Source organism: Marmota marmota, unplaced genomic scaffold (genome assembly GCF_001458135.2).
Source record: "Marmota marmota marmota unplaced genomic scaffold, marMar, whole genome shotgun sequence".
Taxonomy (NCBI): domain Eukaryota; kingdom Metazoa; phylum Chordata; class Mammalia; order Rodentia; family Sciuridae; genus Marmota; species Marmota marmota.
In genome coordinates this window covers 23,655,279-23,668,010 of record NW_026000185.1, presented here as the reverse complement: position 1 = coordinate 23,668,010, position 12,732 = coordinate 23,655,279, and the positions used below count along the sequence as shown (strand labels likewise).

Genomic DNA, 12,732 nt, shown 5'->3' with positions numbered 1-12,732 from the left:
GGGGCCTGGCGGGGACTGGCATTCACGGGTAGGTTGAGGGAAGGTGCAGCTCGTGTCCCAGACACACCTCCTGCAAATGAGCGCTTCAGGTCCACCTTGAGCAGCACCTGCCATGGACCTGCTTTCTAGCATGGGTTAACCGTGCCTCCTAGAACTCTGCGCTTCATTTAAAAAAAGCATTTTGATATTTCCTTTTTCTCTCAATGATACTGTGGGTCTGTGGGTAGTCTCCCCATTGTACAGATTTGTGATCTCTCATCTTTTTTTAAAATTTTTAAATTTATTTTATTTAGTTGTAGATGGACACAATACCTTTATTTTGTTTGTTTATTTTTACGTGGTGCTAAGGATAGAACTCAGGGCCTCACATGTGCTAGGTGAGCACTCTGCCACTCAGCCCAACCCCTGCCCCATTTTCTTTCTTTTTTTTTTTTATTGCAACTCTGTTGGTGCAAATGTTTGAGTGCACACATCCGGTGCCTGTGCATTTGTTTATTTATGAACTTTATGGGTAGAATTCTGATGGGCTGTATTTAAAAGCATGAGGTGGAAAAGATGAAATAAGCCGTGTTTAAAAAATGGCTTTCATTCTATTTTATTTAATGGCACAGAAAGCCTTTTTGTTCTCATTAAAATGTCAGTCCGAGTCATATTTCCAACAAAGGCAATGTTAGTGGGTATGCTTTATTATTTTTAAAATCTTGATTTAATACTTTGTGATACAATAATTCAAATGTCTAGTTTTAATCCACTTATTCTGGCTTTGAATAGCTGAAAAGGTACCCCCCAAAGATATGGAGATCAAGTAAAAGAAGTTCATAGTTGGTGGTGCTCACTAAATTATGACACTGTGTTTTTCAGTCCCTTGCATATTTTATGCAAAAGTTTCTGTTGAAATCCAGCTAGCAAATTTCCATTTCTCATGATGCCAGTAAGTTGTTCTTGCACACTGACTGCAAGGTGCTGCATTTCAATGTCATTAGCAAGTGGAGCTAAAAGTTGCTGAAACTCTTCATTTGGAAGACACGTCAAAGGCTGGAAAAATCCATTTCCCAGGTTTTTAAATGTGTGGACCTGAGTTTTTATAAATCAAATTATAGCACTTTCAGCCACAAATCATTAATCATGGAAACATTTCCAAACATCCATTTTCAAAATGCCTCTCCAGCGATGTAGCGGGCTTTAGTTTTTGTGTTTGGGAAAGTGTCGTTTTCTCATTCATCGTTTAAAATGTCATCTTTACCTTGAGGGAACAAATTAGGTACATTTCATTTTTTTCTTGAAAATATCTTCCAAGAGTAGGTCATCGCATCCTGAACTTCTTTTTTTTTTTTAAATAATGCATCATATATTTTTAGATTTGCAACTCTTCCAGAGTTCTTTGGCAGATGCCAGCCAACTTCTGGGTACTGCTGAGATTTAGGTCACTGCCCACTCTATTAACGGAGCCTTGGGGAAGTGGGGCTCGTCCTGAGGGTCTGTTTTGGAAACTGCGGCCCTGGAGCCCTCTGCACCCTTCCTGGAGTGACATGTGGAAGGAATGGAGGGATAAGGTCCCCCTGGCTACTGCGGTGACCTTGCCCCAAGCCCTGTTTTCATTTCAAGCCAAGCAGCCACTCTGTGGCAAGATGGTTTCCAGGAACTAAGGTTTCACTAAAGAAATTGTTGAATTCAGAAGCTGGTTTACTGTAAGTCTTTTGTTACTTGACAGAAATAGCGCCTCCCTGAAAGGAGGGCGTGGGCGCTTCACCTTGAGACCCTCCCCGGGGTCAGTGCCTTTCCCAGGGCTTATTTGCAGACAGGCATCTGATGTGTTGTGCATGTTTTCTGGATGGCAATTCATCCCTCCTCTCGACGTGGTTGAAAGCAAGAGCGATTTGCTGGTGCGTCTGCTCATCTTCTGCGGTTGAGCAGGGAACCTTAAAACAGTACTCTGTATTCCACCGAGTGTGGGCACACACACTGCCCCTGCAGCAGGGTCTGAGCACCAAAGAGGCCATGGGTGTGCTGGCCTCTGGGCTGGTCCTGCTGCCCATGCACGCCAGGCGGGCCCACCGGGTCTGGCAGGGAACCCACGGGGCTCCATCACCTGCGTGGGGCTTCCTTCCTGTCTGGCTGCTTCTGTGTTAGACTGCCACTGTTGACAGGCATAGCAGCTGAAGCTGCGTCTTAGTGGTGACAACCCTTTACAAAGACCTCTAAGCTTCTTACCCTCTGTGAGGGTCTCTTTTGTTAAACCTGCACCTTAGAATCTGCACAGTCACTGCCCAGGCCCATGTCCTGTGATGGACCCCGGGCAAGTGTCCCTGCTGCCTGCTCTGGGCTGTGGAGGTGCTCCATGGTCTTGGGTGCACCGTCCTTCCCCAGGAGATTCGCCCCAGGGCGGCTGCATGCATTAATCATACTTAGACCCAATCTGCTTTTCTGGTTTTTAGATCACAAAGGGCTGAGGTAACAGCAGTTGTAATACAGGCTTGAAACATTTTAAATGTACTGAAACTCAGGTGGTGAGACCTGACCCTACCCACATAGGAGGCTTGCTGTAGTGTGGAGGTTGAGTGGCCCCTAAGGGCTCAGGTACTAAAGATGTGGTACTTGGAGGTGCTATGGACCTTTAGGAGGTGAGGCCTAGTGGGAGGTCCTTGGCTCATGGGGGGTGACCTCCAAGAGGACTGTGGGACCCTTGTCCCTGCCTCTGTGTTTTGCTTCCTGGTTTATAAAGTGGGTTATGCTCCACCACATGCTCCCACCACGATGGGCTGCCTCGTCTGAGGCCCAAAGCAATGGAGCCAACTGATCTTGGGCTGGAATTTTCAGAATGGTGAGCCAAATAACTTTTTTCCTCTATATAAGTTAATTATCTCAGATATTTTGTTATAGAAATGGAAAGCTGACTAATGTACACCTACTTATGGATTTATCTATCCATTTAGAGTGACTAGATGTACGTCTTAGTCACATGTTAATTTGGGATGCTGGCCCAGTCCCATAAGAGAGTTAGATCATATATGGAAAGGTGAGATATTACCTGTCTAACTCCGACCCCAGTTTTGATTATGAAGCCCAGCTAGGTCCAGGGTTTGCTTCCACAGAGTCACATCCTGTGCAGTCTAAGGAGAAGATTCTGGGTCCGATTTAAAACCAGAGCTTCCCAGAGAGAACACAGACTCCCGTGGCCAAGGGGCTCATTCACCGCGGCAGTGACAGATGGTGTCACAGTGGGTGGAATCGCAGCGTGTCCCGTGAGCGCGTTCAGTGGAAGGGTCCCTGTCAATTGCCCACTGACAAAGTGTTTAATGGTCCTGGGCCAGGAACGGAGCTGAGGCTGGGGATCCCTGAGCTGAGAAGGGCCTGCGCTGAGCCTGCGCTGAGCCTGCGCCTCGTACTGGGAGGGACGCCCCCGCAGGCTGACAGTGCAGGTCCCAGGTGGTGCCAGTGCTTGTGGGGGAGAGCACCCCCTCTGGAGAGTGTGCAGCACAGCAGTGGCCATGGGGACAGGCCCTCGTGTAGAGAGGTGATGGTCACCAAGGCCTTGTGCAGGTCTCTGGGCCTGGGAAGGGGACGCCACGTGGCCTCGAGACTGTCCTCAGTCGCTCAGTGGCATGGAGGGCTCAGGTGGGAAGGAGGCGAGGAGGAAGAAGCACCAGCCAGAGTACCAGGCTCCTGTCCTCCCAGGCCCTGTGCTGGGGTGTGGGTTTCCTGGGGGTGATGGTTTTAAGTGCTCCCCGTGGTGGCCCCTCTGTCCCCCGGGGGTGATGGTTTCCAGGTGCTCCCTGTGGCGGGCCCTCCATCCCCGGGGGGCTCCTTTGCAGCATCCCTGCTGGGTGGAGGAGCGGTCTCTGCGTGACCACTTCTGGGAACGTTATTTGATTAACATAGAAATTAATTTCTTTTATGTAGCTCATAATTTGTGACCTCCACTAGTTTTAAAAGCTGGTGTTTGGAGACTCTGTGCCACTCCAACCTGTTCTTCTTTTGGTAATGGGTGCGGGATTCTTCAATTTAATTCATTCTGTGTTCTCATTTTTCACACGAGTTGTCTTATTATTCTTAACTATTATTAAAAGGAATGATAAAAAGTAATTAACCATCTGGAACAGATTCACGCTTCCCATTAGTCAGGGCATCCGTTATAAAACCTCCCCAAAGTTCAGCCTTGGAAATAAATTCTCCAAGTAGGTGGATTAGCTAATGAACTTTTTTTCTCCAAAGGAGAGAGTATTTTTCCCAACATGGCCAGTGCTTCTGCTGCCCGTTCATCAAAGGGGGAAAAAGTCGAAGTGAAGAGAAAAGGGACGGCTTGTCAATATAGTTTACTGCGTCAAAGCTGTGGATTTGTTACGGTTTTATAGAGCCTCTGCCCTGTACTTGTCCACTAATATCTGTGGATTAGCATGACACCCAGCACCGGCTTCCGGAAGATAGCTCTATATTCGTGTTCCATGCTTCTTCAAGGTCCCCTGAAATGCCCCTGGTCCCTTCTAGTCCCTGGGTGGCTGGGAGGAGGGAGATGGAGATGGGTCTGCTCAGGGCACAATCAAGCAGGGTCCCAGCTCCCTCCGTGAGCTTTAGGGGTATTTGGGATTTGACCAAGGAGGACTTCTGGTGAAAGTGTGTCGCCTCGATGGGCAGCGGCTATTTGGAGCTCACAGCTTGAGAGGTTTGATCCGTGGTTGACCGACTCCATTGGTCTGGGCCCAAGGTGAAGTAGCACATCATGGTGGGAGGGTGTGGAGGAGAATTGCTGCCCATCTCCCTGTGGCCAGGAAGGGGGGCGGAGAGAGAGAGATGGGGGGAGTCAGGGGGACGAGGTATGTCCCCACCTCCAGTCACGCCCTGCCTACAGTTACCACCCAGTAATCCGTTCCCATTACTCATCGTCACGTGGATGGGTCACTGATCAGTGCGCAGCTCAGTGTCCTTACTTCACCTGCTCCATTACCTCAGGAGCTTTGGGGGACACTTCCTGTCCAAACCCTGGCATGGGGAACTGGTGTTCGGGCCGCTGTCCGTGGCCTGAGGCTGCTGAGGGCGCGTCCTGGAGCTTGTGGGGAGGTCTCACGGCCCCCTGCGCAGCCTGACATGGAGTGGGAAGACCCAGGTGCATTCATGGGCAGGGCTGAGGCTGCGCCTGGACATCAGGGGACTTCGGGCCCTGAAGCATCAAGGCCAGGAGTCGGAGCTGCAGGTCTCTGAGGGAAGGGAGCTGGATGGAGGCCAGGCAGGTTGTTTTGGGGTAAGAAGGAGCCCTTGCCTCTTCCTGCTTTGAGCTTATCTTCTCTAGTAGCTTCTGCGAAACTTGTGTGCAGGGAGGGTTTCACATTTCAAGTCCTCTGCAGTAGAGTCTGTGTGACATGGTAAAGGCTCGCAGAGGCCATGTTGCTTCCCAAGGCCACAGAATCAGTAGAGGCAGGGATGGGTGTGTCTTGAGGCCCGCGGGTACCCCTGGGGCCTCCAGGACAAAGGAGGTGCTGGTCTCCACCCTGTGGCTCTGATCTCCTCCTGAGATGGCATTCAGCTGGCCTGTGAGAAGGAATGTCAGCACATTAAAGTGCACTTGGAGCATAGAGACGGCCATCCCCTGCCCTGTGGGAAGCAGTCTCAAGGAAAGTGCAGAGTGCAGGCGCTGGGTGGTAAGGTTGAGCGGAGATGCCAGGGGTCTTGAGAGACAGCGGGGATTGTGGCCAATGGATAGTTGCAGGAACTTCATGTGCAAGGAGGAGTGGTCTCCCTGTGGCCTTGGGGACAGTCTTGGAGTTGCAGTGGCCCTCACCCTGGGTGATCCCTGACACTGTAGGGGGCTGCTCAGCAAGAGCGGGGCTCCTGGCCAGAGGGAGGAGCCTCAGGGCACTGGACGGGAGGCTCCTGCTCTTGGTCAGCCAGGCCTCTCCAGCCTGGAGACTTGTGGTCTCCTGAGGCTTCTCTCATCCTGCCCTCGTCCCTGACCCTCAGGAACCAGGACCTGGGAAGATGCCGGAAGTCCAGCTTTTACAGTGGTTAGTTCCCCGTGTGGGAGCTAAGGGAAATCGAGCCACACCTCTGGTTGGTTCCCTGGGACTTTAACTCCTTCGGGGGCTCTTTAGATTATTTTCTTTTTCATCTCTTGAATGGGTTTGATCCCCAAAAGGGTTAAAGCCCAGGTGTTAGATTTCAGTGTAGAAAGACAATGTCCTACCAACTGTCACAATACCCAGCCATGCTGATGGGGAGCCCAGCCTTCCCTTGTCTGTGCTTTGGAAGCTCATAATGGGACAATTTGAGCAGTCCCAGCGCCCAGGGTACCCTAAGGTGGTTGGATTAGAGGGTTTTGAAGCTGGCTGGGGGCTCCGGGTGACGTGGGTCTGAGAAGGCTGCTCATCACAGGCGTGGGCTGCCCTGGGCCCCTGTCCACAGGCGTGTGCTGCCCTGGGCCCCTGTTGCAGGTCGGCCCTTGGGATTGCTCAGAGCAGCTGTCAACACCCCACCTGCTGGCCTGGAGGGTCGGGGGACTCCTGTGTGTGTCACTGGGCCCTTTCCTGGAGCCCTGAACACCTAGGGGTCTGGATCCTGAGTGTCCCCTTACTCCAGATTATGGCGGGGTGGCTCTGCCTTCTACACTGTAATGCCCAAGAGTGTGGGGAAGAGTGGCCCTGTGGGCTCCCTATGCCCATGTCCCTTGTCATTGGCAGGCAAGTTGAAGAGGGTCACGTGGCATGGTTTGAACCCGTGGAGAATATTGTAGGTGAATTGTGCTCCCCTGAAGGTCATATGCTGAAGTCCTAATTCCCTGGACTAAAGAGGGTGATCATATTTGCACATGAGGTCTTTAAAGAGGTGAGTTATAGTGAGGTCTTTGAAGTGGGCCATAATCCAATATGGCGGGCGTCCTTATCAGAAGAGGAAACTTCTGTGTGCCCATGAGGGAAAGAAGATGTATGGAGATGCACAAAGAGATGGCCTCCAGAAACCAGCCTGCTGGCCCTTGCATCCCGGGTATCCAGACTCCAGAAAGTGAGGCAGCTCATGCTGTTGTTTGTGCCACTCAGCCTGTTTCTTTTTTATTATGGTGGCCCTGGGAAACGGTGCAGGGCAGAGGCCTCTCCACCACGTGTCGGCTGTGATAATAGCAAAGCCACCTGTGACCACCCAGCTTTAGAGCACGCAGAGGTCTTCAGGCACATTGCAGGCTTTTACCCCAGGGCCTCTGGCGTGTCAGTGGTGGGGGCTCCAGGGCCTTGGAACGTGCAGTTCTAACATGGTCCCAGGTGACTCGGTGCTGCTGATCTTGGGGACTGTATATAAGAACCGTGGCTTTTAAGGAGCTCAGGACAGTAGGTGCTCTGGAAAGGCCTCTGGGACTGGGAGGGGCTCCTTTGTGGCCTGCCTGAGGGGCTGCTTTTCAGACCTGCCTCTGTCCCCATCAGCCCTCTCTGCAGCCTGACTCTGCCTGTGTCCTGCCTTGGATCCTTTCTCCCTGTGTTTTTGGGCTCCTCTCTGTTCTGGTCTTACACACCCCTTGGGGTACAGAGTGGGTGGAGATGGAGTTCCTGTGAAAACGGAGTCAATGCTGCGAGCGAGCCACTGTGCAGAACCACGTGTGACCCTACAAGTGTAGGGAGGGTGAAGAGGGCTCTGTGGCTGGGGCATCCGAGCTGGGGTGCACCTGGCGAGTGGGGACTTACTTGGCAGAGAGGGGACCCAGAGCAGCATTGTCCAAGGGAGCAGCATATGCCAAGGCCCTGTGGTAAGAGCAGGAAAACCTCTCTGGGGAAGACTCGAGGAGTTGAGGAGGTCAAGGAATGAGGCCTGGGTATGGCGTGAGAAGAGGAGGGAGACAGGGGTCAGAGCACCTGTGCCTGCTGGGAGTGGTGTCTGCGTCCTAAGGAGTGCGGGTGTGCCCTAGATTCATGTTGCTGCTATAACGAATCTTATAGACTTAGTGGCTAAACAACACCGATCTCTTCTAGTTCTCAGGGTTGGAGTCTGAAATGGGGTTTGCAAATTTAGACTGAGGGGCCGGCAGGGCTGTGTTCCTACTGGAGGCTCCAGGGAGGATGGCCTCTCCCAGCTGTGGAGGTGGTCGACACTCCTCGACCTGCGACCATGTCACTCAGTCTCTGCCTCTCTGGCCACTTGTCTCCTCTGGCTTCAATCCACCTGTGTCCCTCCTTTGAGGACCCTTGTGATGTGTCATTGGGCTCCCAAGAGGACATGGGATAGTTCCCCCTTCTCGAGAGCCATGACCTATTCACCTCTGTGAGGCCCTTTGGCCACAAGGTCACCATTCACAGGCCCTGGGGGTGGGGTGGGGCCATCTTTGGGGGCCATTATTCAGGGCAACTGGGGGATTTTTTTTCCAGTGCTGGGGGCTGTGCAGGCTGGACAGGTGCTCTGCTGCCACACCATGCCCCCGTCAGCTCTGCAGGGAGAGCTGTCCCACGGGAAGACTGGCTCTGCTGCTTGTAGGCCTCAGAAGGGACGCGGGGCCAGGCTCACGCAGTGCATGGCACAGGACCTGAGTGGGTTGAACCGGGAGGGGAGGCGCTGAGAACCCACCTGCAGGCTGGTGTGGCCAAGGTCTAGAATGACATCGTGGTCAACAGGGTTGCCAGTAAAGGGGAGGGGCCCAGCCCCACGCTCTGGCCTCTGCCTGGCCTTTGAGACTCACCCAGGAATCCCTCTCTGAGGGTCAGTGCCCGTCTCCTCAGGGCACCACACTTCCTGTTAGAGGGCCACGCGCCCCATGGCTCTGTCCTCTGCACCTGCCTCCTTGGCTAGGCTGTGTCCCTGATCACCAAGCAGGGTGTCACCAGCACAGCGGCAGCCCTGGCTGTGGTGTCAGCTGTGTGGGGGGAAGACCCGGGCATCCTTGGTGGCAGGTAAGGCCAGGAGCCACTAGCCTGGCTAAGCTGGGACACCTGCCTCAGGCCCTAGAGGTGACGTCATCTTGTTAGCCTCCACGTCCTGGTTGTGTGGCGGTCAGGTCTATCTCCTTCAGGAGGCCCCGGAGTCTTTTAAATGGGCGTAAACAAATCCAAGAGCTGAATGTGACTTTGGAGTAATTCACCAAGGAGGCACCATCCAGCTGGAAACACCAGGAAGCAGTTTCAAGGCCGCTGGCCTGGGTATTTCTGGAAATGTGCTCTCCGCTGAGATCCTGTTTCTGGGTCTGTTTCAGTAAATATCCGTTCTGTTCATTTGCTGATGGGGTTTGAACCTCTCCGTCTCCTGTGTCTTCTGATTTTTAAAAAAATTTCATTCCCTTTTATCCTGCTTATTCCTTAAACCCACAGAAGGCTGACTTCTTTATTTAAAAAATAGGGCATGAGATATGGAAGGGATTTTTCCTTTTGCTTGGGAAATCTGGCTTACCTCCCAAAGCCGAGGGCCACGGTGGGGGCTCCGTTCAGAGAGGTGGAACCCCCCCCACGGGGATGAGCAAGACTGTGTCTGGCGGCCACATCTGCATTTGTCCCATGCGAGGGGAAGGTGAGTTCATGGTGGAGGAAGCGGAGGGGAGACGGGTGCTACTTTCCAAATGAGAATCTGGAAATCTAAAAGAGGTTGTGGAGCCTGCTGGGGGAGGAGGCTGGCCTCCCCTCCCGGCTGCACACTGGTTAGCCACCGCTCTCACGGGCCCAGCTTCCTAGTGAGGGCAGTTTAATGGCAGAGTTCTTCGGAGCACCAGCCTTCTCTGGACTGAGGGGACCCACGTGAACAGTGGGGTGCCGCTGTTTCCTGCTGGGGGGACTCTGAAGCCAGGAGGCTGGCAGGTGGGAAGGATGGTCTGCAGCGGGGTTGCCTGACACCCAGCAAGGCAAGCAGCTGTGAGACTCCCGTGGACCGGTGCAGGGGACAGGGAGGGGTTAGGCGGGCTGCAGAGGGAGGACAGCACTCAGGTGGGTCCAGGAAAAGGCCCGGGAGGCCAGCCAGAGGGCTCGTCGCCTCAGGGAGCTGCAATCAGGCTTTCCAGCTCCGAGGGCCATTCTGTCCCTCCGGTGCCTGCCCCTTCCATCGCTGTCTCCCTGGATGCTCATTACAGACATTTCTAGACATTTATAAGGAGCGAGAAGAGCATCCTGGACTAACGTGCGCCCCTCGGCCTCAGCCATGCTCAGTCTGTAGACCGCGCCCCAGACCCCCTCACCCACTCTTTGGGCTCTTCTGGCTCTTTCAGCAAATTCGTTGGAGGTGGTGGATGTTTGCTGAGTGGACGGATTAAAAAAAAAAAAAAAAAAACGAGCTGAAGAGTAATTGCCATTTGATCCAGAACAGAAGAGCTTAGCTTTGGTTTCAACTGCTCACCCCTCCCACATGCTGAAGTTCAGCTGCAGAAAAAAAAAGAAAAGTAATCTGAGTCATTTAAATTCTGCACGCTTAGTTTTGTCCTCGTCCTATCTGACCTTAGTTAGTCAAGGGGAAAAAAAAATCCTGGGACGGTGCTTGCCAGGGGTTTCATCCTGACCCCTCGACGAGCCTCACGAGCCCCCATCTCCACTTGTGTAATTGCTTCACAGTGGACAGTCTTAATAACACCCGACCCCATTTCCAGAGCAAGCTGACGAACGCTTCTAACGACTCACTCACTCAGAGCACTGGAGAGGAACGATCTGGTGCCAATTCATGTCCTTTTGATAACTTCTGTCTCTGGGTGCCGTGCTTTCTTTGCACCAGCCCTTAGTTGTGGCAGATGCGTACACTCTGGTCCCGGATGCCTGCCATCGGTCCTCTAGTGTAAGACAGGGTCACCCCTAAGGCTTACCAGGTGCCACCACCCTCCTCCTTGCTGTCTGAAGGAGGGTGCCGACATTCAGAGAGGGACAGGGGCTCCTGCAGGGCAGCACAAGCCAGGGCCCCGGTGGCTCTGGAATCCTGTCTGTCCATCCAGGTCGGCTCCAAGATGACTCTGTGTGACGTCTACATACCTCCTAGGATGGCTAAAAACCCCAACAGTATCAAGTGCTGGGAAGGAGGTGGTGCATCTTGGCTAGGAGACAGGCTTGGCCAAAGTGCCCAAAAGCCATTTTGAAAGACTCTGATCTCCAGGGAATGAATTAAAAATCTCTGTCCCTCATTCAGGGTTTTCCTTTAAGTAAGGATTATTAAAAGGAAACTGCGTATAATAAAATTCTCCCTCTTTAGGTGTACAGGAAGGTGTGCTGTGACAATGTCATAGTCACATATGTCTACCAACAAGACACACAGCGATGCCGCTGTCCCGAAAGGCTCCCTGACCTCCCTTTGTGGTCAGTCTCACCCCCTTCCTAGACACCACTGGTTGGCTCCCTGTCTCTCGGTTTGCCTTTCTGGGTTGTCATATACCTAGATCATTGCACACATAGTCTTTGGGGTCTGGCTTATGTCATTTAGCAAAATGCCTCTGAGCCTTCATCGAGGTGGTTGTATGTCCCTGGTGTTCATTCCTATTTGGTGCCAAGTAGTTTCCAAAGTGTGAATGAACATTTGGGTTGTTTCCGGCTTGGGGCAATCATAAATAAAGCTCCTACAAAGCATTCATCTACAGTCGCTGCATGAACATGTGTTCATTTGTCTGGTTAGAGACCTAGCAATGGAGTTGTGCATGGCACAGTGATGTCATTTTTTTGGTAAGCGACCACCTAACTGTTTCCATGTTGCATCCGTATCATTCGGTGCGAGAGTGCAAGTTGTTCTGCCTCCTTGCAGACACTTGGTATTGTTAGGTATTCCTTTAGCTATTCTAGTAGGTGTGTGGATGTTCGGCAGGTTCTTGTGCATGGTGAGATGGGAGCACAGCAGCCGAAAGTCACCCTCTGCTGTTGTCCCGGTAAAGCTCTCTCCTGCAAGTCATCTGTCTGTCTTCAGAGAGTGCCCAGCAGGATTCCCTGGGTGTGGGTCCACTTGGTGTCACCAGCCTGTGAAGCTTTGTGGAAGACCTGGGTGCCCTTTCTGGCAGCTGGCACAGTAACAGGGCAGACAGAGACCAACAGGTGTGGTGGGAAGAACACGCTCTGGGAAGACGGAGGCCGAACTCTTTCTCGACACTTCCCACTTCTGAGCACCCTGCAAACCACTCAATCCTGTACTGGCCTGTCCCCCTGTGTGGAGGAGGTGGAGGCTACCGTGGCTGTTGGCCTGTCTCACTGCAGATGGAGGAAGAACCTGGGAGAGGAAAGGCACAACCAGAAAAGAAAGAAGGACATGGCCACTGTCCCTGTCTTGAGTGACCGCTGGCGGCAGCTCAGGAGGAAGTGAAGCCTTGGTGGTGATCACCAGTGAGGGACTGCTTTTCATCCGCTTGGTCATCTTTAATCATTTTGTGTATTTATAGTTCCACAGTTAAGCCACGAGAGCTGCTCGGAGGAGGCGGCCGTTCCTGTTGTGATTTTTCACAGAAACTTCTCTTTGGGCCTAGGTGACTCCTCCCATCGCTCACCCCTTTCCTGGACACCAGTCCTCTGAAGTGCTGTGTGGCCCTCACTCCAATCTCAACGCCGTCAGCTCTGCTCATAGAAGGAGCCTTTTATATGGTTCGTGGGTCTTTCCTTCCCTCTCGCCCCATCTGTTTTACTGCTGAACCTCATCCCCCGTTGAGTTCTGACGGGACAAATGGAAGCTCGTGAAATGTAGGCTACGTTATTTCCTCCCTGGTTGTAGCTACACTGAAGGTTTGGTACAGCGTGGCTTTTGGCTGTCGGGGACTTGAGTCATCGTGGCTCTCCCCCGGGTCTGCTGGCGGAGTGGCTGAGTCCAGGGAAGGTGGACAGTGAGATG

At 52.7% G+C, this 12,732-nt stretch overlaps 1 protein-coding gene across 3 annotated transcripts in view; it reads left to right on the top strand.

Annotated features, from left to right (window-relative positions):
- The window catches only part of Galnt17 (polypeptide N-acetylgalactosaminyltransferase 17), a 362,408-nt gene that overhangs the window by 78,886 nt on the left and 270,790 nt on the right, over positions 1–12,732 (top strand). The window contains exon 1 of one of the 3 annotated variants that reach the window (XM_048789884.1): positions 9,399–9,468. The exons of the other annotated variants lie outside the window; for them this stretch is intronic. Coding sequence (XP_048645841.1) covers positions 9,414–9,468 — 55 coding nt within the window. The 5' untranslated portion in view covers positions 9,399–9,413. Of the gene's footprint in view, positions 1–9,398; positions 9,469–12,732 lie in introns of those variants that run through there. 3 annotated transcript variants of the gene reach the window in all.